The sequence below is a fragment of the Rhinopithecus roxellana genome, chromosome 17 (assembly GCF_007565055.1).
Source record: "Rhinopithecus roxellana isolate Shanxi Qingling chromosome 17, ASM756505v1, whole genome shotgun sequence".
NCBI lineage: Eukaryota > Metazoa > Chordata > Mammalia > Primates > Cercopithecidae > Rhinopithecus > Rhinopithecus roxellana.
Genome location: NC_044565.1, coordinates 69,852,989 through 69,880,868, shown reverse-complemented (window position 1 = coordinate 69,880,868; position 27,880 = coordinate 69,852,989). Strand labels below are relative to the sequence as shown.

Below are 27,880 nucleotides of genomic sequence, written 5' to 3'. Positions count from 1 at the left end.
CGTATATGCTTAACTTATATAAAAAAAAAATAAAAATAAATTTGAACGAATATGGAAAGCACAAAAGCAGAGTAAAGGAAAGAATAGATGGAAAACCAGCGGGGATGGGGAGATAGGGAGATGGGGAGAAGAAAAGAAAACGAAAAAGCAGAGAGAATTGTAGTAGGAAACTGATGACAGGGTAGAGCCAAAAATAGAGAATGAGATAAAGAAGAGTGGGGAAGAAAGGAAAAGGAAGAATTAATAGATTCTGAAGTGTCATTAAAGGATTCCCTTTCCTGTTACTCAAAAGTGCTTTCTAAAGATAGAAAAAAAAAGTTTTTTATATCTTCAAATTCTTATATTGAAATGATTATGAAAAGACTTAGCATCTGCTATATGAGCATATCTGGAACTACAGGGTAATGGGATAAGTGTGCCATCCACGTATATTTGGTTGTTAGGTAGTTTGAAAGGATTTCGTTCTTAGATTGCCGCTTGAGATGCTACTGCTATACATTATAAATTCTAAAGCCTCGTGCAAGTTAAATAATCTCTCTCTTCCTCCGTGTTCTCATCTGTAAAATAAGGATAACAGTCATGCTCCAGAGAGTTGTTATGAGGATCCACTGATTTGGTGCACATAAATAAAGTCTTTAAAACAGTTCCTGGCACACAGAGAGCACTCGCTGTCACGAGTATTCAAAAGTACAAATTGCAAAACCAAAAAATAAGGAGGAGGAGAGTCTACCTCAAACACTATTTTCCTTAAACCCTTTACTTTTCTGGGGCAATAATTTTCAGATCCAAAAATCTCAATTGACCTCCTCGCCTCTTCATGGGGCTACTTCATTTCTTCATTCCACAGACAAAAATTCTGACAGGGGTCCAACTGTGAAAAGACTTAATCAGAGCAGTAAAATAATTTTCCAGTATCCTAAAGCAAATCTAATGAAGCCCATCATGCCTCTCATGTTACACAGCAGGAAATTTACTGGGAAACAAAGAGAAGAATATCAAGATGGGACATGTAAATTGGCTGCAGAGCAAGCAGAGACTAGAAGGAGCCATCAGAGAAACAAGGACGGGAAGCATCTAGTCTAGGTCAGAGGCTTTCAAACTTTTTTGACACATAATAAGAAACTTTTATATCACCATTTTATATCACCATCAGTAGAGATATCTGTACTGAGTTATATATATATGTGTGTGTGTGTGTGTGTGTGTGTATGTGTATATATATGTGTGTATGTGTTCATATATAAATTGAAAACAAAATTGTTGAGCAATGATATTTAGCTTTATTACATGACGTGTACTTTTGTTCCATTCTCTTCTGTTTTTTATGTAAATCAAGACCCTCTAAAATGATTTCATAACACACCTAAGGGTCACAGCTATCAATGGTTTGTAACCCACAGCTCTGTCCAATACAATCTCACAGAAGGTAGCTTCCTGGAAAATGAAGATAATAACACTCAACTCCACACTTGGTCAAAACTATTTCTTGAACACTTCATTCAGTTCTAGGCGTTACACTTTAAGAAGTATAGAGACTAACTGGATCACATTCAGAAGAAGCCAAAAAAGACAGGGAAGGACACAAATCGCATGATAGAAGCAAAGGCTACATGTTAGCCTACAGAAGAGAGAAATATCAAACATGATAGCTATCTTCACTCACATGCAGGATCAATTAAGCTTGTTCTATATTGTGACAAGGGGTAGAAGTGGCAAGGAAAAGGGTTTCAGGTCAAGGCAGAAAAGCACTATGTAACAGTATTAGCTGCCCAGGGGGCTGTGCTGGGACTCATGGAGCTTCCACGTGACTGGAGATATTTACAGACAGCCTGAACAGTCACTTGGCAGAGAAGCATTAGAAGGGGTTCATAGATCACATGGTTAACATTAGAGTGTAATGCTTTCCAATCCTGAAATTCTATAATTCTGGTGTAGATTAAAACAATAGTATACTTTAATATGACTACTAAAGCTAACACTAGTTCTTTATTAAGTTTTTAATAAGAAATGAATTCTACCATGAACCACATGAAACGAAGTTGAAATGGCAAATTATATTTTCTTGTAACAAGAGAATGTAACAAAAATTGGCAATGTGCCTATCATAGTCATTAAAAATCTTCATCAGTTACAATTAGAGAAAAACTGAAATGTTACCCAAATCACTGGCATAGTATTTAAGATGTTCAACTTAGAATATATAACTATATTACAGCTTTAATAAGCAAACATCAAAAAAGGTGATCTTTAAAATGTACAGAAATAAGAGTATTTACAAAAGAAGATTGTATTATAAACATTCTCTCCTTGCCCAAAAGCCATTCATTGGTGTGTGTCGATTTTATGTGCATTTTATACCTACAAAATATATGTATAAATTCTCTCCTTACCCAAAAGCCATTCTTTGGTGTGTGTATACATACGTAAAGCATGCACAAAGTAACAATGCCCTCTCTGATTTTTTACTGATCCAACTAACTGAAAATTTGAGTAATCTTCAGAAAAGTTTTTATTTGTATAACCATCTACCATATTTATTTTAAAAAACAGTATCTCCAATTATCTAATATATAGTTAGGAATTACTTATCAATAACATACTACTGTCGCCCCTCTGAGATAGAATTCTTAAGAAGGTCAACTCCTGGACTGTTAGAATACAGAAACCTTTCTAGAATCGTGCTATTCAAAGACAGCAGGTCCATGGACCAGTTCTGGTCTGTAAATTATTACTAATCCATAATAAGAAAAGTACAGAAAATGAGATAAGAATTTTAAAACTTTTACAGCAATGTGTAAAAGTAATTTTAAGTCTGATGAATCTACTAATAAGAGTCAAGCCTTGTATTTCATGTCTTTTTCATTTCATTCTTCTAGCAATTCATTTTTATATTTTACAAAAGTATCAGTTGGTGACTGACTAGATTTTTTTTTAATCTGCTCTTCCATCAAAGAGTTTGAAAAACACTTTTCTAAAGAATCTTTAGATGCTGAAGGTCCTTGGATATGAAGATAAGCTGCTTTACTTTGATGTCTTCTAATCTCCCTATTCATCTTGGTTTTCCTACAACAGTAACAAACATTAATTTATTTCTTTCCAAGTGTTCTTTTGATATCTCTACTAAGTTGACAGCAACATCAATATAGTTCACTACCTAAAATTTATCATCAGGTTATCTGTCTGACTGCTCAGAATCCGTAACACTATTTCATCTTCATCCAGATGTAGCTCCAACATATTCTTGGGTTCATTCCTTGCAAGAAGATATGAACAAATCTGACAAGCCAGTTTGAAGGGGTCACCCAATCTTGCAACATGACTGCTCGCATAATCTGTGGTTGTCTATCCTTTGGAAATACTAAAGGGTAGTATGGCTCAGTTTTAAACCCCAGGCCTTCTAAAGAGACCATCTAAAGTAATGGTCTCTTGCATCCTGAATTTATGCCAATCTACCTATACTTCCAATCTTCCATTTGAACGATATTGGTTCTCAGAATCCTTTTCTGACTTACAAACTCTTTTAATTTCTTGAGTAAATACATACAAACATAGATATAATAAGCATATTTATAAAAACCTGCCAATGACAATTCCAAAAGATACTTTTATGATGCAAAAACATGATAAATACTATTCTTTAAAAATTAACTACATTGTGCTGTGCTGTAAGAAATTATTCCACAATGCCAATAATTCTATCATTAGTTTTAGTTAAGATTTGCAAAGTCATTCAAGCTTCCAACTCCTCAATAACTTTAATAATGGAAAAAACAGCAACAAAAAAAAGAATAAGGAGTCTGCGAATGTAGTTCAAAAAGCAAATCAGTGACAGACTTAAAATAACTACATGTGTTTAATTTCTGCCCCAGTTCCAACAACGAAACTGTTTTCCCTTTACATATCCTAGTAATTGTTCAGCATTCCTTCCCAAGGTGGGAGACTCCACAGCCTTGGTTCAATGTTTAGATCCCCTAAGGCCAGTTTCTGGAATTAGGCATGGTTAAACATTACAACAGCACAGAAGAATGGCTATTTTCTTTGAGTGGCTAAAAGCTTGGGGATTAGTGGGTATAGTGTAGGCAAAGTAGTGGTGTAGGTTTTGTGAAAAGAAGAAGAAAAGGAAAAATACATGGAGGAGGCACGTCCTATTCCTATTCTATCTCAACATGAGCTGGTTTTTATTTTTTATTATTAGATTTGTTTAAAATAATATAAATGACTGATAGTGGAAAACAGATCAGATCTAGAACAGTTATGAAGAGTCTGGTTAGGACTAGTTAGGAAAAGAGATGGAGTGTTGACAGTACAGATAGAGAGAAATGGATGAACTGGAGGCCAAACAGCTTCTGAGAGCAGCTGATGAGGCTTGAAGAGAGATTTGCATTTCAAGAAGTAATGATACCTTGAAGTCCACGCTCAAGATTGTGATAAGGATTTAGTTTCAGTATCTTATTTTATTTAGGAGCCCACAGCTGTAGGCTTGCCTCCATTTTTCTTCACCCTTCCTTTTCTATAATCTTTTCTTCTCCCCTGATTTCCTCTTCCTATCTTACTGTCCTTCCTCTGTGTTTGTTCTTTCCCTTCAAATCCATCCCTTTCCTTCTTCCCTCCCCAAACTTCTCCTTTGGTTACACATAATATGGAACTGAAAGAATTTTAAAACATTTATTCTATGCATGAATAGTTCTTAACTAAAAATCCAGAGGGTTCAAACATGTATATATATTATACGTTTGCAAAAAGACATGTAACAGAATGTTCACAATGGCACTATTCAAAATGGACTAAAACCAGTGTATTAGTCTGTTCCCACACTGCTAATAAAGACATGCCCCAAACTGGGTAGTTTACAAAGGAAAGAGGTTTAATTGACTCACAGTTCAGCATGGCTCGGGAGGCCTCAAGGAACTTACAATCATAGCAGAAGGGGAAACAAGCACATCCTTCTTCACATGGCGGCAGCAAGGAGAAGTACCGAGCAAAAGGGGAAAAAGCCCCTTATAAAATCATCAGATTGCATGAGAACTCACTCTCTATCATAAGAACAGCACCCAGGATTCAATTGCCTTCCACCGGGTCCCTCCCACGACAGGTGGGGATTATGGAAACTACAATTCAAGATGAGATTTGGGTAGAAACACACCCAAACCATATCAATTAGGAACTACTCAAATGCCCTTCAAAAGTACAGTAGATAAACTGTGGCATGTTACACAACGGAAGACTAGTTGCTCAGCCAGAAAAATGGGTGATCTACAACTATCTGCAACAACAGAGAATACCACAAACATAACACTGAACAAATGAAGCCTCACACAAAATGCCATTTTGTGCAGCAAAAATTCCATTTATTTATATATATATATATATATTTTTTTTTTTTAAATATATTAACCTATTTTGTTAGAAGTCAGGAGAGCAGTTATCCTTTCATTGGAAGAGGGGTCAGTGACTAGATGGGAGCACAAAGAGGACGTACAAGGTGCTGATAATGTTCTGGGTTTTGGGTGTTAGTTACACAAGTCTGTTCAGCTCGTGAAAATTCAATGCATTATATACTTACTTATGATTCAGTGTACTTTTCTGAATATACACTATACCTCAATAAAAAGGTTTTAAATTTAAAAATCAATTAGTTTAAACCTTTAATGTCTAGGGGAGGGAAGTAGCAACAACTAACCTTTTTTGTTTCTCTGATGCTTTCTAATGACTTTTTTCAACCTAGGAGACAACTGTGATACACCCCTGAACCTGACACCACGACAGTACTTTCAGATCCACAGTTTTATACTAATTGTGCCAGGTCCTATGCTAGGTAGTGGAGACAAAGCTGTTATGCCAGATAAGGGCCCTATCTCCTCTGCTAATGGAGACAGGCCTAAGAAACAATAAATAAAAGCTTGAAATTGGCAATAGGACAGATTCTGGTACAGAAAATAACCAGGGAGAACTGTTATAGATAGAATGGCTTAGCTATGCAACCCTGAACAAGTCACGTAACTTACTTGAGTTTCAGTTACCTTGTCTGCCTTAAGAGATTATTAGACAGATTATATGTGACAATACCTTTCAAAGCACTTACATTACAATGAAACATTATTAATGATAACAGCTATTGTTGTATTACTGTCCTTACTGCCAATATAGAGCTGCTTATGTTAACCAATGTCATAGCATGTTCTATACATTACTACCATAATCATAACAATGAGTAATATTTTATAAGTCACTAATTCTCAATTAAAAAGCTTCTACTATGGGAGAAACAGGTGCATCGGTGAATGGGTGTCCTTTGCCACAGGAGGGGATACTAGTGATACAAAGGTCTGGCTCAATTCACCATAGCCTTCTCTGACCTTTCTAGCGAAGAAAGCACAGAAAGATGATGCTAAGAGAGGGGCAGGCTAGAGAAATTTAACCAGCTGGAGAACATATATGAAGTACCTCAAATTTTGTCAGAGTGAAACTTCTGTGCATTAAAAGACATTATCAACAGAGTAAAAAGGCAACCTATGGAATGGGATGGGATGCTTGCAAATCATATATCTATCTGAGAAGGAACTGATATTCAGAATCCATAAAGAAATCATACAGTGAATACCAAAAACACTTTTTTAATGGGCAAAAGACAAATAGATGTTTCTCCAAAGAAGATGTATAAATGGCCAAGAAGTACATGAAAAGATGCTCAAGGCTGTAATCCCAGTACCTTAAGAGGCCAAAGTGGGAGGACTATTTGAGCTCAGGAGTTCGAGACCAATCTGGGTAACATAGCAAGACCCTGTCTCTACAAAAAATAAACAAATTACCCAGGTACGGTGGCACATGCCTGTGGTCCCAGCTACTCAGGAGGCTGAGGTGGGAGGATTGCTTGAGCCCAGGAGGTGGAGGCTGCACAGTGAGCTGTGATCACACCACTGCATTCCAGCCTGGGTGACAGAGTGAGACTCTGTCTCAAAAAAATAGTAACAATAATACTAAAGATGCTGAATGAACATCAGTAAACATTAGGGAAATACAAACCAAAACCACTGTGAGATACCACTATACAACCATTAGGATTACTATTATCAAAACAAAAACAAAGAAAAACAGAAAGTAACAAGTGTTGGTATTGATGAGGATGTGGAGAAATTAAAACCCTTGTGCCTTGCTGGTGGGAAAGTAAAACAGTGCAGCCTCTGTAGAGGTATAGCACACAGCCATAAAAAAGAAGGAAATCACATACTTTGTAGCAACATGGATGCCGCTGGAGGCCATTATCCCAAGTGAATTAACACAGAAACAAAAAATCAAATACCGCATGTTCTCACTTACAAGTGGAAGCTAAACACTGGGTAGACATGGACCTAAACATGGGAACAATAGACACTGGGGACTCCAAGAGAGGGGAGGAAAGGAGGGAGGCAAGGGTTGAAAAACTACCTGTTGGGGCCGAGCACAGAGGCTCACGCCTGTAATCCAGCACTTTGAGAGGCCAAGGTGGGTGGATGGCTTGAGTCCAAGAGTTTGAGACCAGCCTGGGCAACATGGCGAAACCTCATCTCCAAAAAAATACAAACATTTAGCCAGCTGTGGTAGCATGTGCTGTAGTCCCAGCTACTCAGGAGACTGAGGTGACAGGATTGCTTGAGCCCAGTAGGTTGAGGCTGCAGTGAGCTGTGGTCATATCACTGCACTCTAAACTGGGTGACAGAGTCCCGTGAGACCCTACCTCAAAAAAAAAATTGTTTTTAAAAAAAGAGAACCTACCTATTGAGTATTACACTCACTACCCATGTGACAGGTTCAATTCTACCCCAAACCTCAGCATCACACAATATACCCTTGTAACAAACCTGCATATGTATCCACTGAACCTAAAATAAAAGTTGAAATTATTTTTAAAAAAAGAAAGAAAGAAAACAGTATAGCGGTTCCTCAAAAATGTAAACATAGAATTATCATACGATCTAGCAATTCTACTTCTGGGTATATACCCCAAAAACTGAAAACAGGGGCTCAAACAGGTATTTGTACACCCGTATTAATAGCATTATTCACAACAGCCAAAGATAGAAGCAACCCAAGAGTCTATCAGCAGATGAAAGGGCAAACAAAGTGTGATATAGACAGACAATGAAACACTACCTAACCTGTAAAAGGAAATTCTGACGCTACAATATGGATGAACCTTGAAGACACTACGCTAGCTGAAGAAAGCCAGTCACAAAAGGGTAAATACTGCATGATTCACTTACATCAAGCGAGGTACCTAAAGTAGTCACATTCAGAGACAGATACCAGAGTGGTGGCTGCCAGTAGCTAGGGGAAAGGAGAAATGGAAGCTGTTGTTTAATGGTACAGAGTTTCAACTTGCAAAATGAAAAAAGGTTTGGAGAGAAACGTCTCCAAATGCCACATTTCTGATGTACTTAATGCCAAAGATGTGTACACTTAAAAATAATGAAAATTATAAATTTATGTATATTTTACATTATAAAGCATAATGTGCCAAGTCCAAAATTGACCCAACATGTAATTACTGAACCACAAACACTTTTAAATAATGTTTTTTAAATGAAAAATTCAGGAGTCCACAGATGAAAAAAAAAATCATTCTGAGGGCATTACACCTACTTAAAAGTGGAACATCAACATGTTCTCCAAAACTTCCACTTGATTCAAGGTTTGTTATCAATAAACTGGCAAGAGCAAAGGTTGAGATAAAAAACCTTTTCGGAAAACAAAACAAAAAAAAAAAGATACGTTTTTCAAAAAGTCAAGAGAAGCAAGGTCAGTGGGATAAACTTAACTTTCATAACATGCCATTAGAAAGATAACCAAATTACTGAGGAAATGTGGCCCTGAGATGGAAGATTACAAAATTAATTCTCAAGCAACACGGCACCAAAAAGTAAAACTATTCAAGTAACACGGAAGCTGAAAAAGAGGCTGTTCTACATTTCTATGTAAGCATAAGGAAACTTTTAACGTATGAGTGATGGTATAAGAATAATTAATGTGGAGCCCTAAAACAAATGTATATGCATATTAACCTGTACTAAAAAAAACCCTCACCTATCTTCCAAACTCAAAGCATTTTGTAAATTTGTCATCCTAATAAAACAAAAATTAATCCAAAAATAATACCTAAAAATTGTACACAATAGAAGGGACAAAAGACAACAGTGGGAGTGATTTTTTTTTTTTTCCTTTGAACATTGTAAAGTGCAGTCAGGAATAGACTAGATGAATTTTCTACTCATTTTTCTTTACGCATTAGACTAGATACCTCCCTTCACCTCTTCCCCTACATCAACCTCCATACCAAATGAAGTCACCCTAAAATGAAGTCAATGGAGGGCATGAAAAGCCCAAGATCAGAACCACCTAAAATCCCAGACCCAAATTTATCCTGGCACTTACTACCCCAGACTCTGGAAGCCTAGTCAAAGTTCCCAAAGTGATTTCAGACTTCACTGGGTTAAGGCCAACACCACCACCTACAATCTTAAGTACAAAATACAAAAGGCCGTAAAACACCATATGCAAGAGCACTCTGTAATGTTCAAAGGCTCATAAACTGTTTAATTAAAATCATTTATATTACTGTATTATACTATTATGATCACAAAAAGTCTAGACAGGCAGCTAGCTACCCAGGTTAAAGATCTAAGGGAAGAAAAGAATATGGGCTGGCATATGAGGAGCACGGGGAACCTGTGTTTCCTTCTGGTTAGCAATCCCAAGGAATATTTCCTGATGGACATCCTGCCCTCAGTAAAACACTTAAAATATCAACACCATGCACTGTTCACTGAGTTTCCAGATGTTCTGGTACCTAGATAAACACCCTAAGTTCCAGGCGAAATTCTTGAACATCTATGACCCCACACACTGGCCACACTAGCAGAGTTCAACAGCCCACTGCTTATGCCCTTCATCCTCAGACAGAAGTCCCTGCACTATCTAACTTAAGAGGCTTCTTCAACCCTCTGTTAAGAACTGTTGCATGTATCTGCTCAAGACAATCAGTGTTCAATCTCTAATGACTGTTAAAAACTCTTAAGTTCTATCTGCTAAAACAGTTGCCATCTTCATGCCCATTCATTTTTCAACCTAATCAAATATTCTAAGTTTCATCCACCTGCAGGGTCAAAGTAAGCCATGGTGATTTTTCTCCTGCCTCCGTAGACTTGTAAAAAGCAATGAACAAGGATAGAAGGTTATCTCAGAATGAAAAATCTCTGGATCTCCCATCCATTTCTGCTACATGATTTCTCTGAGTTTTGTTAGATGAGAGTGAGCTCCTGTTTTGCTCTGCTTGCCTGGGTCTTAGTCAATAGTTCCTGTGATACTGCTTGCACGGACACTCTTTACAGACTCTCTGATTCTAAAATAACAATGTGACAACAATAACACAGTGAAATAATGATATATCATACTACATATTATTTATTATATATAACATACAATATCACTCACCATTGTTGAACATTATGACCACGCACTATTGTAAGTGCTTTATATGAATTATCTCATTTCACCCTCATAACTACGCAATATGGTCATTAATGTCATCCCCCCCATTTAAGAGAAAACTGAAGCACCGAAAGGTGATATGACCTATCAAAGGTCATTAAGCTGTAAGCAGTAGAATTAGGATACAAACTTAGACCTCACTGACTGAAAAACCTACATGCTTACCATCACATTATCCTGCCACACAACCCCTCTAAAGATAGCTCCCTGTGTTCCAACCCCTGTCCAATCTGACTTCCAGCTTCTGCCCATACCTAACCCTCCCCAGTCAAATCTTGCTTTATTTCTTCTGGTCTTGGCTATTTTTCTTTTCTCCAGAGTCATCTTAAGTGTTCTGATAAAAGATTGTTGAACTATTGAGTAAATTTTCCAATGTATCTTCTGATTCTACTTCAATCTAACTTCTATGTTTGCTTTCATATATGCCAGTAAACAACTGAATTCCTACACAATAGCAGCTAAATGATAAAACATCTAGTAAAACAGTTAACGATAAGTGTGCAGTATGGAAGAACTGCTTTAACTGCATTGATTGCTCTCTAGGTCTGCCATACAGCTATTATTTTAGGTCTTCCCTTCCTGTATTGAATCACTTATTTTCTTGTTTTACCTTCTTGCTTTGTTGGAACATATATTCCACTAGCATCCTAAGAAAGAGAGAAAAGGAGATAAACTTTTTGAGTTCTTGAAAGTCTGAAAATGTCTAGTTTTAAATTTGATTGATAATTTGGGCAGGTACAGAAGTCGGCCCAACAGACACGTTGTCATAGTTTCACTGAATGCAGAATTTTCTCTTATTTTTATAAGGATATTAATTATAGCTTTAAAAAAATTCTTCTGTACCTTGCATTGTCTCTGTTTTGCTCTCTGTCTTTCATGTTGATGGCTTTCCTCAGACTGATGATTTCTGGCTATGCACGTCTGTTAAAGAATGCATCTCTTAACATGCAAATTTGAAGCCCTTTATACATGGGTGGAGTTGTCAATGACTGAGCTTCACTGTAGTGTTATCAACAGCATCCTGGCCTTTTTATTGGAGGATTGCCAGATTGATTATCTGGAGGTCTTTCTCTGGGACCATAAAATAAAATGTGCCCATATGGATGCATATATTCCTATGTATCAGCCAAATGTTAATTATTGGGCCAAGAAGCATGCACATTTAAGACTTTTGATGTACAGCAGTCCCCCCTTATCTATGGTTTTGCTTTCTGTGGTTTCAGTTACCCTTGGCCAACTTTGACCCTGGGTCAAGAAAAAGCAATGTTTGGTCTGAAAATGTTAAATGGAAAATTTCAGAAACAATATGTAAGTTTTAAATTGCATGCTGTTCTGAGATTGTTCTCACACCTTCCAGCTCTGTCCCGCCTAGGACATGACTCATCCCTCTGTCCAGCATAGCTGTCTACACTACCCACCCGTTAGTCACTTAGTCGCTGTCTTGGTGATCAGATCAACTGCCACAGTACAGCAGTCCTTGACTTCAAGTAATCCTTATTTTACTTAATAAAGTGCTTCAGGAAAGTACAAGAGTCGTGATGCTGGCAATTCAGATACACTAACGACAAGCCATAAAGGGCTTCCTTTAAGGAAAAAGGTAAAAGTTCTTGACTTAATAAGGAAAGAAAAAGCAATCATATGCTGGTGTTGCTAAGACCTAACATAAAAACAAATCTTCTATTCATGAAATTGTGAAGAAGGAAAAAGAAATTTGTGCTAGTTTTGCTTTGCACCTCAAATTGCAAAAATAACAGCTACAGCGTGTGCTACGTGCTCAGTTGAGACAGAAAAGGCATTAAATTTGTGGGTAGAAGACACCAACATAAACATGTTCTGACTGACGGCAACAGAGTTCCATCAGAGGTTTCAGGCATCCATGCGGGAGGTCTTGGAACGTATCCCCTAATGATAAGGGAGGACTACTATATTCATATATTTCATGATTCAACTTAAATTTCAGTTCCTCAGAGAGAGCTTCTCTAACCTTCACTTCTCAATTTGCCCCTCATCAGGGTAATTTCCCTTCATTTATCTTTCTCAATTCATTAAAAAGAGGATTTTTTTGCTAACTAAATTATGGTATGTTTCCTAATGAAACAGTAGACAACTATTTAAATGAGGTTACAAAAAGGTATGTAGAACATGGGGTTAAACAAGACAATTTTTAAGAATTAGAACAAGATGGAAGGGGGGAATTTGTCCTACTGGTTATCATGACATTTCACAAGACTGTAATAGTTAAGAAAGTATGGAACTGGCACAAGGACAATGAGTCTGACCGACCAAAACAGAAAGCCTGGCAACAAGCCCATGTGTGATATAAACTTGACATCCATGGGCAAGGATGGCCTTCTCAATAAATGAGGCTAGGTCAACCAGTTATCCATATGGTGGGGGCAGGGGGCACTATATCTCTATCTCACTCCATATTATAGAAAAAATAAATTTCCATTTAAAGACCAAAAAAGGAAACAGAAAACTTTAAAATTATTAAAGAAAGATGTGTGACTTTTGGATAGGCCCAGATTTCTTAAAACTCTCTCACTCTCTCTCACACACACACAAACACACACATGCACACACACACACACGCACATGTGCACACAGGCACATATATCCAAATCTAAAAAAGAAAATACCGTTGAATGTAACTTCATCAAAATCAAAACTCTTGGACGTCAGGAGCACTAAAATAAGAATATATGCCACAGACTTTTTGCAGATATTTGTAATACATGTATTTACCAAAAGATCAGTATCCAAAATATATAAAGAATGCTTTAAAATCTATAGAAATATACAAACAATCCACTGAAAAGATGAACAAAGAATATCCCAAAGGAAGAAATCTGAACTGCCAATAAGCATATTAAAAGACTTTTTATTACAATAGCAATCACAGAAGTACAAACTGAAACCATAATGAGATACCAGGTCACACCTCATCAGCTTGGCAAAAATGTAAGTCTGACAATATCAAGTACTGGTGAGGCTATAGAATAGTAGAAACTCATTTCTGATGGAAGGAAATGTATATAATCTGGCAATATCTAATAAAATAGAAGACGTATACATCTTAAGAGCTAGTAATTCTATTTCTAGGAATATACCTTTGGTGGGTAGCTTTCAAATTTTTTGATCATCACACATATTTTCATTATGACCCAGCATATGCATACTTATTTAACTGAAATGAAAACTCACAAAACAGTGCTTATTCTTACTGTGACACATTCTGAGAGTTTCCATTTTGTTCTCATTCATTTTTTAATGTTGGGGTGACTCACTCAATTGATTTTACAACCACTAATGGGTAATAAATACACTCAGTTCAAAAAACTGTCCCAGAAAATATTCTCATACATATTTTCCCATGCACATGTGAGAGAATGTTCACTGTGGCACTCTTTGTCAAAAAAATAATTTAAACAGTGTAACAGTCAATGAGCAGAAGAACGAATTTAAAATTAAGGGTATATTCATACAATGGAATACAAAATACTAATGCAAAAGAAAGAACCAAAGCTGTAAATATCAACACAGATAAATCTCATTAACTTTATACTAAGCAAAACGGGCAAGATATAGATGAATATATATAGTATATCACTTGTACAAACTTTTTAAACATGCAAAATAATACTGTTGAGGAATATATTTATGTATAATGAATATATAAAGTATGAAGACAGGCACGGGGAAAAAGGGGAATGAGATCAGGGAAAAGTACAGAAAAGTCAAGTGAACAACTAAATCTAAATTATTAAAAACTGCCCATCTTCAGACGACATTGGGCGCAATCAAGGTGGTACGGCCATAGACAAAAATTAAACTTTTGCCTCCCAGGCAGCAGCTTCCTTCCAGACACAAGGCTAATAAAGATTCAGATTGCCAGCTAGAGAAACTCATGCAGCCAAACTGAGATCAGTCTTCAAAGCTTACAGCACTCATCCTTTAAAACTGTTCTGTCTATTTAGTAATCAAGTACTTACACTGAGTATCTATTTTTAACTAAGTAATGAAATTCAGAACATGGACAAAAAAAAATGCAATAGGTAGTTGTGGGCGGATGAGATGTCACAGCAGATGCCCCAAACACAGCCATGTGCCAGTAAGGTTGAGTCACTGCAATATGCTGAAAAAAGATACTGAGGCTCAGCTGCCACAGGTTGCAGTGAGCCTCTCTGCTTTCCTCACTGTTGTATTTGCCAGGCATCATTCCAGAATGCTGAACAGACACTTAGACATTTTCAAGATTAGAAAAATCACTAAAAATGACAAAATATGGCATCTTACAAATAGCACATGCTTGTGATCAAATTAACACAGACCAAAGAACTAATAAACATGCAGTAAGCTCATGGAATAATTCTCTGAAATTAACAATTTGGTCCCTTCAGATCTCAGTCTATATTTTACCTACAAGAGTAAATCCAGTATTAGATAATACACTTTATATAATTTCTTTTTTTTTTTTGAGACGGAGTCTCGCTCTGTCGCCCAGTCTGGAGTGCAGTGGTGCTACCTCGGCTCACTGCAACCTCCGCCTCCCGGGTTCATGCCATTCTCCTGCCTCAGCCTCCTGAGTAGCTGGGACTACAGGCGCCTGCCACTACGCCCAGCTAATTTTTTGTATTTTTAGTAGAGATGGGGTTTCACCATGTTAGCCAGGATGATCTCGATCTCCTGACCTCGTGATACGCCTGCCTCAGCCTCCCAAAGTGCTGGGATTACAGGTGTGAGCCACTGCGCCCGGCCTACTATATAATTTCAAAAATGTCAACTCATTTCAGGGAATGTCATTAAAAAGAATTATGTGTAACAGAATGTAAGCAATACACTATCAGGCCAATAAAAATCCTTACAAACCACAAGAACAAACCACTCTGATCCCCAAAACAAGTAGTTTCTCAAGGAAAACATCTAACTCATTCATTCATCCATTCAAATCCTACTTACTACATTACATGTGAAAAGTACCAAGATAGACCTTAAGGAGGTATAAACATAAATTAAACAAGAACTTGGCCCCTAAGATACTGATGGCCTAGCAATGGGGTTTAGAAACATACATAATCTTAAGTAAGGTAGAAAAATCTAAGTACCATTAGAGAAATATATATGAATTGCTATTTAAAAAAAAAAAGAAAGAAATCTTGCCTCGATTAGGTTCTTGCCTATTTCACCTATGAACCAGATCTAGAATATAGATACTTAGACCTTATCTCTTCAAGGGCAAGTGGCTACCTGTAATAACAAGACTGGTTCTTGTGACCTTTAAAAATTGTCTCCTAATTTTATACCTTTTATATATACTGTGTCCTATAGGGTATACCTCTTTGAGTTAATAGAAATTAGACATGTAGATCCTGCCTCTCATAACTGTGTCTGCTGAAGATCTAAAAGAAACGTAAATGCCAAAAGTGACACACCAAAAAGAAGCCATTCTTTTCCCTAACTCTGCCACTGTTTTGTTGCAGAAACGAGAAATTCACACTTCGGCTGATGGAAGGATAGTAGAAGGAATTGTTAATGAACTTCTAAAGAATTTTCCTGAATCTTTCAGACGAGTACTACATATAAGGCATCAATAATGTTCCAGATTAACAAGGCCTTTCACATCATTTTATGAATGTAGGTAGAGATATTTTTATTTCTTTTTTGCAGCTAAAGAAAGTAAATTCCATACATATTAAATGTCATTAAATACAATTTCACATATTTTTCAGGCAGTTAGTCCAAAAAAGCTAGGACTAGGCCAGGCATGGTGACTCACACCTGTAATCCCAGCACTTTGGGAGGCCAAGGTGGGTGGATCACCTGAGGTCAGGAGTTTGAGACCAGCCTAGACAACATGGTGAAACCCTGTCTCTACAAAAAAATACAAAAAATTAGCCAGGCGTGGTGGCAGGCACCTATAGTCCCAGCTACTCAGGAGGCTGAGGCAGGAGAATCGCTTGAAACCAGAAGGCAGAGGTTGCAGTGAGCCAAGATCACACCATTGCACTCTAGCCTAGGCAACAAGAGCGAAACTCCGTCTCAAAAACAAAAAAACAAAACAAAACAAAAAAAAACGCTAGGGCTAGTGGATTCATTTCAAATTTGTCATCAGATCCCACTATTTGCACTTAAATCTTCAACTAAACATTCAGGAATTTGAGAACACCCAAAAGGGAATCTGTGAAAAAGAAGCAACAAGACTTCATGCTGATAAACGCCAACTGGTTTCTCAGGATACTGATACAAAGAGTAAGAGTCTCAGGTTGATATCATTTTATATATACCAGTCACCAGTCAGCAGTCCACTAGCCATCAGGCCCCCGTCAGGTCTTCAATACCTCTGAAAAGAATGTCTGTGACATGCTAAAAAAGAAAGATTTATTTCTACATCCTATACATTCAGGTCAATGAACATTCATGGTTGATGGGCTGGTTTTATTTTTTTTCTTTATTTTTGTTTAGAGAAGGGGTCTAGCTATGTTGCCCAGGCTGGTCTCAAACTCCTGGGCTCAAGTGATTCACCCATCTCAGCCTCCGGAGTAGCTGGGACTACAAGCCTGTACCACTGTGCCCAGCTCAGGTTGTTTGGTTTTTTTTTTAATGACAGCTTTACTGAGATATAATTTACATACCATAAAATCACTGTAAAGTGTGCAATTTGATCATTCTTCATATATTCCCAAAGCGATGCAACCTTCACCACTATCTAATTTTACAACATTTTTGTTACTCCAAAATCCCAAACTCAAGTAGTCACTTTTGATTCCTCCAGCCTCTGGCACCCACTAATTTACTCTCTGTCTCTACGGATTAGCCTATTCTGGACACGTCACATAAATGGAATCATATACTATGTGACCTTTAATAATGAGCTTCTCTCACTTAGCACAATGTTTTCAAGGTTCATCATGTTGTACTGTGAATTAGTACTTCATTACTTTTTATGGTTAAATAATATTCTATTTTTGATATGCCAAATTTGTTTATCCATTCATCAGTTGATGGACATTTGAGTTGTTTTTGCAGGACTTCTGACCTGCAAAAACCTTAGTCATCTAATCTGATTGCTGATTTTGTGGATAAAAAACTGAGATCCAGTGAGAAAATGGATCTCATTTTCTCCAGCTTCTTTTCTCCAAGCTCACCCCATTCCAATGAAAGAAGAATGTGTTTGTTCCTAGCAGTAAAATGCAAGATAGGATAGGTCCAGAAGACCTGAGGTGGGAAGGAAAAGAAAATAGACAGGATTAGACACAATCTTGTTGAATCAAAGGAACTTATGGAAAGATCAACAGTTTTAAACCTTAAAAAACACAGAAAAAAAGAGATGAGCACAACGCAGACATAAAGATGCTATTTTTAATCAGAGAAGGAAAGAAACATGAAAGTGTGGGAAAACCTGAAAAGTTACTCTGAAATATCCAGTGATCCATTTGAAAATCTTTTTATTCTCAGACCCAGAAGAAAAATACACTGATTAAAGATCCCAGAAAGAGGAAATCAAAGTCAAAACCACAAATGAGAAGAAGTGAGCACAGTAAAGGAAGTACATCACTCTACTTTCTGCAGGCCAAAAATTACAGTGAGGGAAACTGGAAAATACCTTCTTGAGATCTGATCTTGATGACTTCAATTAGAGATGGAGTACATCTAAAGAAAGCATTTTGTAATTTAGGAGGCTCCAATCTGTATCTAGATTGTCTATAATAATGTGGGAAATTCAGACATGAATGAATCCTATATACAGTCTCTATTTCAGAATCCCCACTTCCTACCACCATTTATAAGCTGGGGAAGTCTGTCTGAGCACCAGGCCTGCTGCTTGACTAAATGGCAAAAATTCTAAACCAGTAAAAAAAAAAAAAAAAAAAGCCTAAAAAGTCACTTTCCGATCCCTGGCTTATCTAAGGATGCGAGTTAATTTGTAAATCCCCTAATGTGTATAGTTAACTTCTAGAAGAAAAAAAAAATGTTAAAACCTTCCTCTTATCAACTCCACCAGAGTTCTTTCTACCAAATCCTCTTGCCTCAACAAAAAAGGAACTAACCCTAACACTAGCAAAATGGATAGCAAATTGTAAATGCTCCATAAGTACTTGATTAATGAAATTGAAGATAGTATCAGATGTTTTCAAAAGAATCCTAGTATTCCAAAGAAGTGTCTTAGTTTTTTATCTCACCACTAAAGAACGTAAGTCAGTATTCTTATACCCAAGTCTTTAGCTTAGTCAAACAACAGCAAGGTGTGTAGATGGCAAATGGCAAAAGAGTCTAATAAGGAGAAAGATGAAAGAGAATCAAGAATACAGCATTTCTACTTTTACTGCTGCTGCCGCCACTGCCAACACCCCTCCAAACCCAGCACTGCATGCTTGTCTCAGAGTCCATCCTGTTACCCAAATGTTCCCACAGCAACCTCATGGCACTGCCATGAATGGAGACACACAAGGGCACCATTCACTGTGACAAGACACTGACATGCACATTGCTTTGCCTCCTGCCAGACTATGGGATGCAGAGAGGGTGCAGACCGAGGATCTTGAAAAATCAGCTTCATGTGACATCATGGTGGACATGTGTGAAAAGTACTACCCACAGAGAAACTGACATGACCATCACCAGAGATCTTTCACAGAGACCATGAGTGCCCTGTCACCTGGGAAGCAATGGCAGACCCAGCTGACCAGTGCAGACCCAGCTGGACACAAGCTGCTCCAGACCCAGCTGGGTACAAGCTGCTGGCCCAGTTGCTGGAGTCTAGTGAAGAGGACAATATGGTGGGCATCCTCTATGACAAGATGTATGCGAACTTCATGGAGGAGGTGGATACAACAGATAATAAGACCTACCAGTGGAAGAAGGGGCAACTTTGACATACACTAGCCACTAGCCTGAATGCCGGCGCAACTTAATCCCGTCTGGAACCAGCCCAACCAAGGTAGGGTTCAAGTGTGTGATGGAACTAACTCTTAGAGAAGAGTTTCTGCAGAGACTAGGCTTCTATCGGCACATCTGGATGCCAGACCGGGGCATGGGGCCCTGGCCCAGTGATTCCAGGTGCACCTAAGTGGAAAGAGATGGGAAATGGCAAAAGGCAGATGCCCTTGAAAGAAGCAATTCTACCACCTGGAATCTAGGCTGCCCCGACCCCAGCCACCATCTTTGTTATCTATACTGACCAGACTAGACAATAGTAGTACAGTATATGCCCGAGGAGCCCCAATCATTCTAAAGCTAGCTACCCCAGCCCAAGCCATGGCAGGTTCTTCAGGAGGAGGCCCTGGACCAGGTCAGTGAGATTCCTGGCTGCATCTTTGTCCATACCAACAACTCCATTTGTGGATGCCATATCCAAGAAGGTACCTTGAACATGGCCCGTGCAAACCTGCCCTAGTGCCCAATGCCTATGCCTATGCCTCCCACAAATCCCAGAGTCCAATGAAATTTCCTCCATCTTTAAAAAAAAAAGCAACATTTCTAGTAAGAAAGTACTGAAAAATGATGGGGATATGTCAAAAGGACACAAAAGCCACTTGATAGAGTTCTCAATGACAAAAAGCTGGAACAACTGACCAACAAAATAAATGATAATAATATTTAATTTATAACCCACAGAGAAAAATAAATACCTAACAATTCATACTGGCATAAGTAAATAACTGAATAAATAAATAACTGAAGGAAAAGGAAGAGTGTTTCTTCATAGTAGAATTCAAATTAATAAATGGGGAGGAATGAGAAAAAGAGAAAAAGCACTCTTAGACAGGCATCAAAGTAGTAATAGAGGCAAGAATCATCCATGGATGCTGAAATTAATGGACAAAAGGATGATGAGAAACCAGATATTTGCAAAGTCTCAAAGCATCTCTCAGCAAAATACAGTACTTAACTAATTACAAGGAGAAAAATCAGTTAACTTTACAGTGATCACTTAACCAAATTATCAAAGTTAACTTAGTAGTAAAAAGGCATATGGACATCATATATTCCCTGATCTGATGCACTGAGGATGGTACAACAACACATCTGTACTACACTTGGGAGAAGAAAACATTAGACAAACCCATGTGGATGCACATTTTACAAAATAAGCAGCCAGTACTCTTTAAAAGCATCAAGGTCATGACAAGCAAAGAAAAACTGAGGAACTGTCACTGTTGGGGAGACTAAGGAGACATGATGATTGGATCCTGGAACAAGATAAAGGCATTAATGGGAAGACTGGCAAAATTCAAATAAAACCTGTAGAACAATTAACAATATTATAACAATGCTAATTTCCTGTAGCATTTCTGTAACTTTTTTGTAAATCTAAATTTGTTTCAGAAAAAAAAAAAAAATTCTGTTTTTTAATGCAACATTTCTAGGTGTGAGATCTTACTGTTTCAACCCCATAGTGAGAAATGACCCATTTTGACCAGCTTTTATAATTTTCATATTAAGAGAGTTTATCAAATGATATCAGATTCAGAATATGTTTGTTGCTGGACTGCAGCAAACACAATAAAAAAACAAGCCAATGAATGAAAAACACACTTCTAAAACTCTGACGGCATGCTCTTCACAAAGAAAAAACAGAAAAAAGACATGAACATTCTAGTCATAAAACAATGGCCCAGAACACAAATAAAATAACCTGAAACATAAAATGTCAAGAACTGAACAAAACCAACTGAATCAACATATGATGAGATGATGACTTGGTGGGTTTCTGTCGTGGTCAATTTTTATGAGTCTGGTAAGGAAGGGCTGTCATTAGGTAAAGGTTGAATTGGTTCTGGTACATTCACTGAATTCATTCTGGTACATACCCAGATTTTAAGTCAGTTATCCTCAAACAGTTTGTAGCATCCAGTCCCACTTTTCCATTCCGGACCACACTAGATATGAAAGGGGAGAGCATTGGAGATATTCGGTTCAAGGCCACTTCTGGGGACATTTTAACTTGACTTGTAAATCACCACTGAAAGTAGAAGGAAAGAATGATGATCAGGGCTTACAAATGGACTAGATACAACACGCTTCCTGAAAACTGGACAGCATACAGCAGTTCCTCTTGCATGAATAAGTAATTCCTTTCCCATCTCTAGTGCAGCCTCTTTCAGTGATCTTCCAGAAGAAACCACCTCACTTCTGCTCAGCTACTCAGGACTGGGACTACACCACTGCTTTTCAGGAACAGAAGGAACCCCTGAACTACAATTCCCTCTTCCTTCCCAAAGCTGATTTCTACATTGCCACACTCTGCTTAAAGCAGTCCCACTCTATCTCACAACTGGCTTGTTCTATTTTAGTTGAGTCCAAGGAGCCCTTGCTAACAATCCTCTATCCCAACACAAAAACACACACATCACTGAGTTAGCAATCTCTCCCTCTGTGTCCCCACAAGGAGTAAAAACTTGATGGATAATACCATATAAAACCCTACAACAGGCTAACCTGCTTGCAACTATTCCTTACTAGAAATTATGTACTGCTGATATACCTTTTTTTTTTTTTTTTTTTTTTTTTGGAGACAGAGTCTCACTCTGTTGCCAGGCTGGACTGCAACGGCACAATCTCGGCTCACTGCAACCTCCGCCTCCCGGGTTCAAGTGATTCTCCTGCCTCAGCCTCCTGAGTAGCTGGGACTACAGGCATGCGCCACCACGCCCAGCTAATTTTTGTATTTTTAGTAGAGACACGGTTTCACCATGTTGGCCAGGATGGTCTCGATCTCTTGACCTCATGATCCACCCGCCTCGGCCTCCCAAAGTGCTGGGATTACAGGCGTGAGCCACCGCGCCCGGCCCACTGCTTATATACCTTTCTTAATAATCTTTCCGTCCACAGTGTAGTAAAACTACCTGTTCATGTGATCTCTTCCCTGCAGGGACTACATTTTGAATCCCCAAGGTTTAACAGAAATACCTGGCACATGCTAAACACTCAATAAACATTTTTTAATAAATAAATGGGTCAGGGGACAAAAGTTAGAGAAATATTTCAGTATGGAGAGAAGATGATGTGCCCCCCCAAAAAAAATTTGGTAGGGGAATAGATATAACAAAATCCAAGGGATAGATATAGCAAAAATCTACTTGACAATTAAATCATGAAAACATCACCTATGCAGCTATCAAGCAACACAGACTAACATGGATCTTAAGGTATTTGACTTTAAGGCACTAAGTCCTTACACTTAAAACCACAAAAGTAGAACCAATACATCATATCTAAATTCTCTGGAAACTCACAGGACTGGGGGAGGGAGTACACGAATTCTTCTTAATAGATTTCTAAATGAAAGCCTCTTCCTTCAGAGGAATAAGTCGATTCAAATGATCGTTTCCTTCCTCAATTTTAAAGAATAATGCCACATCAAAAGAAAATTAATTTCCAGCTAGTTACCAGTAAATGATGTTCTGGTTCTAGTTTTCATACATTATACCACATGAAAACTTACAAGTCTTTGCTAAAATAAATGTTGAAAAGTAGAACCTGTTTCAATTTATTATTTCAGATAGTAAATAATAAATTTATTTGCTAATTTGATAGCTCAAAAAATAACACTTTGACCCAATACAGCGATGACCGCCAGAAGTATCTTCAAGATATTTATAACACCTTTATACTTATACTTCAGTTCCAAAATCATCCTTTTTGTAAATATAAAACAAGCTCTTCTTCTGACCACTTAACAGATGATCCCTCCCCCCGACTATTCTCTCATTTCAAAGTAAGACTAAACATCTAACACTGTGATACCAATCATAAAAATCATGTACTTTTTAAAATGTTTTATCACTTATAAGGAGCGTCCATATATACTACCGCAGTTGATCTTCACAAGCCTGATGTAGTAAAGAAAGAATTTTCATTCCCATTTTGCAGATAATATGGGTAATTACTATCATTTGATTCTGAACAGTATACTAATCCACATCATAATTTTGAAGCCTATTTTTTTCTATTCGCCAACATTTCCACCTTCATGTCTATGTCACAATTCTTGAAGGGATGCTTATCAAAGTCATATGCTAAGTACAAATATACCCATCTTATAAAAAAGCAAAAGGGTCTCACCTATATTACAAAATTGCTCTTCTGTGTTTTTTCCCACAGTACCTATTATTACTTTGTCTCGTTTCTACAAAAGAAGGAAACAGAACCAACACATTCTAGACATCTATCTACCCACTATTAGGTATCATATTACTCACCTCTATCTGTAATTTCATTTACTTCCCCCCAACTCTGTTCCCTGAGAATAATAATTGTTCCCATTTGACAAATGGAAGCTAAAGAAACTTGACAAATAGAAAATTAAAGCTCAACAAAATAAAGTAACTTGTTGAACGTTGGAAGCTGGAGCATCAGAATTCGAATCCGGCTTCTCCAAGTCCACTATACCCATCTTCCTCTCAAATAAACATTGATAACTTCGATCACCAAAGAGAAAAGCATCAAGGTGATTTTTTTAAAGCATATATCTTATAAAATGTGAACAGACAAAAAGTAACAAATTTAAACAAATGATTGCTTTACCACTAAAAACAAACTGGACTATTGCTGGGCTACTGCTGAACCTGGTCTGAGTGATTCACTAGACAAATGTTAAAGGGAACAACCTTGCTCTAGAAGCCAAACCATACTAAAAGTGACACCAATATATTCTAATTCAGCAACGGTCGTGACTTTATAATGACACCTTAGGGAATGAATTCTATTTCTAGGGCAGCCATAATACTATTTTTTGACAGTGCAAGGTTTCACGCAGTTTTAAAATCTATTTCAACCACGAGGAGGTGTGACTTCTGTTAAAAAAAAGGGGGGGGGGGGCTGGAATACAATGACTCTAAAATCAGAGGTCACTTAGCCAAAAACACTGGTCCTTTGGTGCAGTGAACCGGGTACATGGACAGGGAGTCACCACCAGTAGTAACTCTTACGCATGGCAGCACTATAATACACCCCAGATATACAAATATTTATGATGGTCAGAGTCCCCTGAATGCTTCTCCTGCAATTTGTATTTCCTGATTTTGACCTATTGCAAAAGGAAAATGCAAAATTACAATTTTTGCAAGGGTCTGCTACCCCAAAATAAAGTTACAAAAGGTCCTTTGATGAGAGGCCTGGGGATTACAAAGACGTCTAAAGCACCATCCAGGTTCTTGCAATTAAAATCAGATGACAAACACGGAAACATGTGCCCTGCTGACGTCATGGAACGGAAAGGGGTGGCATCCTGCTGCGTCACGTCGACGTCATACAGCGCACGAGGGAAGTTACACTGGGGAAGCAATTTCCCCCACGGGGCAACATTCGAGAAAAACAAGCTAGCTCAGACCCGAAGAATGACCACCCCACTCTAGGGGACGTCTTAAAAGGGACACTCTCCCCTCTCCCAAACTGTATGGTTCCCCTCATCAGGCTACAAGAAACTAATACTCGGGGTTTACAGGGACCAGGGGATGGGCCATATATGGAGAAAGAGACGCATCTGGCCTTGGGGGCTCGTTCTTGAGGGGATCAGCGTGATGGGGATGAGAAGGGCATCTTTGGAACGGGGGCCTTCCCCATAGGAAGAGGAGGCGAGTCCCCTGGCCATATTTAAACCACGGTTCTCCACGCCACCTGTGCGACTCGGGATCCAACCTCCCCGCACCAGCCCCAGTCCAGGTACCTGGAACTTAGTCCGATCGGTAACCGGCGACTACGTGGGGTACAGGTACCCGAGCGCGCCCCCGACCGACGCACCGACCTGCGCGCGCGCCGCGGGCCGGATGCGTGCGCACTCCCCGGACGTCCCGCCCCGCCCCCTCTGCGGCCCCAGAGCTGGGCGGCGTGCGCGCCCCCGCGCCGCGACGAGCCGGGCGCTCTGAAAGGCGTCCCCGCGGTGCCTGACAGTTCCTTCCTCAGTGCCTGCCCCGTGAGTGGCGAGGAGCGCGGAGTCCTGTCATATCAGGAGGGCCCTGTTACGTGAGGCTGTGCACGGAGACTATTCCAGGAAGAAGATGGGACACTTGGTGGGCGGGGTGATTTCGGGCAGTCAGGTGGGCGACCCGCGTAGGCGTCTAAAAGGCCCGCGTCGTTAGGGAAGGCAGGAGCGGCGTCTCTGGTTACAGGGTTGGGCAAAGGGCAGAGGTCAGCGTCCAGGTTGGACAGCAGCACCTTTGAGCGATGACGGCGTCTGGGGAACCCTGGAGGCAGTGGCAGGAGGAGGTGGCGGCGGTGGTAGTGGTGGGCTCCTGCATGACCGACCTGGTCAGGTTAGTCCCGGGCGAGTTACTGAGTCTGCGGCTTGCGGGAGGAGGTATGCTGTGCGCTATGCGCCCGGCGGAGCTCTTGGGCGCTGGGTCTCCAGGGATAGACGGTGCTAGCTTTGGGTATGAGCTGCAGGTTTTCGCAGCCCTCAGCCTGCCTTCCCGGCATGAAAGAATTTGAGTCTGTAAAGGTAAATCTCAGGGGAAGGGACATAAGAGGCCAGGTTTTAGTGAAAGCTCTAATGTTACTAAAAGCGTTCCCCAAAGACCTTTCTTGGCCCGGCTGCTGAGCCTTTCCCCAAACGAGCCAGGGAACTTTGCCTACGTCATTTTACCTCCGAGAATGTGCCTACCTCACAGGGTTGTTGTGAGGACTAAATGAAGTAAAGTGTTTTGTCAAGCGTAACATTATCCAATTTGGATATTATTCGTCTGAGCTTATTGTATAAAATAATGAGTCGAGCAGAAGTAAAAAAAGACTGTCAGCTTTCACCATGTTGATTGTCGGCATTACTGCAGTATTTTATATTTACAGCGTATTTTTCAGCAAGCCAGGTATGAATCAAAATAAAAACATAAACACAGTATTTACAACCACTAAAAACTATGATCAAATTATGATAGAAAATATGGCAAATGATAATTGTTGAGTTAGACTGAGTAGACAGATCCTTCTGATTTATCTTTTTTTAAAATTAAGGTAGCTTTTCTGATTATAAAAGTAATGTATGTTCATTGTAAAAGTAGTAATAAATTCAGATATTCCAAGAAAATCCTACCACTCCAATTACTGCAGTTCAGTCTTTTGATTAATATCTTTTCAGATGTAATGCTACTTTTATGTTATAAAAATGATCAGGTATACTACAGTAACACCTCATCTGTCCTGAAATGTTGCTTTTCCAAAGGGTATTAAAGAACGTGGAACTAAACAAAAAAGCCTTGGGGCAATCAAAATAAGTCACCAAATTGCTGCACCAAACCACCTGTATTCTACTCAAAAATTAGGTCTAGGGTCTTCATGTAACCAATTTAACCTTACCTTAAAATATTTATAAGCTGTGTTGCCAAATTTCCACTGAGATTAGAAAGGTGGGAGTAGAGAGGAGAGACTGCTAGAGGCAGTTATAGTGACTGATGAAAACTTGAGGGTGAGTAGGAGACTATGTAACAAGAAGAAGCAACAAAATAATTTTAAATATCAGTGACCTTTATTTTTCCACAAATACTAGAACTATTTTGTCAGACACTGTGCCAAGATAAAAATACTTTCCTTTGGTGACAGAGCATAAAATTGAATCTAGTTGGAGACATTTGTTGAAGAGGCCTGTACATCTTTTTCTAGAGCAAGAGTCAGTAAACTTTTCTGTAAAGGGCCAGATAGTGAATATTTTAGACTTTGCAAGCCATGTGTGGTCTAGGTCACATTTTTTTAACAACATTTTTTAAATGTAAAAACCATTCTTACCTCCCAAGCCTTACAAGAACATCCTGCAGGCCATAGTTTACAGACACCTGTGTAGAAAGAACATCACTGTGTTTACAACACAATATAGCAATTACTTTTACTGGTGATGACTCTTTTCAATAAAAGGTTATATGGTACTTGTTAAATTTTGTATAAAAATAGGACATGTATTTCACTTTAGAAAGTTTCATCAAAAATTCATAAAGTTTAGTTACATAAAGAATAAACCTTCAGTAAACCTTCATCTAAAATGATCATCCCATGCGAAATCCACCTAGCTAAATGTTTACCATGATTTTATATGTGAAGTGGCAGAAGAGTAAGAAAACTAAAATGGGCCAGGTGCAGTGGCTCACACCTGTGATCCCAGGACTTTGGGAGGCCAAGGTGGGCAGATCACCTGAGGTCAGGAGTTCGAGACCAGCCCAGCCAACATGGTGAAACCCCATCTCTACTAAAAATATAATAGCTAGGCATGGTAGCTGGCGCCTGTGATCCCAGCTACTCGGGAGGCTGAGGCAGGAGAATTGCTTGAACCTGGGAGGTAGAGGTAGCAGTGAGCTGAGATCGCGCCATGGCACTCCAGCTTGGGCGACAAGAGCAAAACTCCATCTCAAAACAAAAAAAAAAAGAAAAATAA

At 38.7% G+C, this 27,880-nt stretch overlaps 2 protein-coding genes across 9 annotated transcripts in view; one reads left to right on the top strand and one right to left on the bottom strand.

Annotated features, from left to right (window-relative positions):
- BABAM2 (BRISC and BRCA1 A complex member 2) overlaps positions 1–25,415 on the bottom strand; it is a 451,290-nt gene extending 425,875 nt beyond the window's left edge. For 2 of the 4 annotated variants that reach the window (XM_030920637.1, XM_030920638.1), the window contains exons 1-3: positions 25,193–25,415; positions 23,590–23,653; positions 21,336–21,487 (exon numbers count right to left, since the gene is read on the bottom strand). In XM_030920637.1, coding sequence (XP_030776497.1) covers positions 21,336–21,463 — 128 coding nt within the window. In that variant the 5' untranslated portion in view covers positions 21,464–21,487; positions 23,590–23,653; positions 25,193–25,415. The remainder of the gene's footprint in view (positions 1–21,335; positions 21,488–23,589; positions 23,654–25,192) is intronic. The other 2 variants (XM_010371190.2, XM_010371191.2) reach the window with 1 other exon arrangement.
- Positions 25,416–25,428: 13 nt separating this feature from the next.
- Positions 25,429–27,880, top strand: part of RBKS (ribokinase) — a 108,868-nt gene continuing 106,416 nt past the window's right edge. For all 5 annotated transcript variants that reach the window (XM_010371188.2, XM_010371184.2, XM_010371189.2 and 2 more), the window contains exon 1: positions 25,429–25,778. In XM_010371188.2, the coding sequence (XP_010369490.1) occupies positions 25,690–25,778 (89 nt within the window). In that variant the 5' untranslated portion in view covers positions 25,429–25,689. The remainder of the gene's footprint in view (positions 25,779–27,880) is intronic.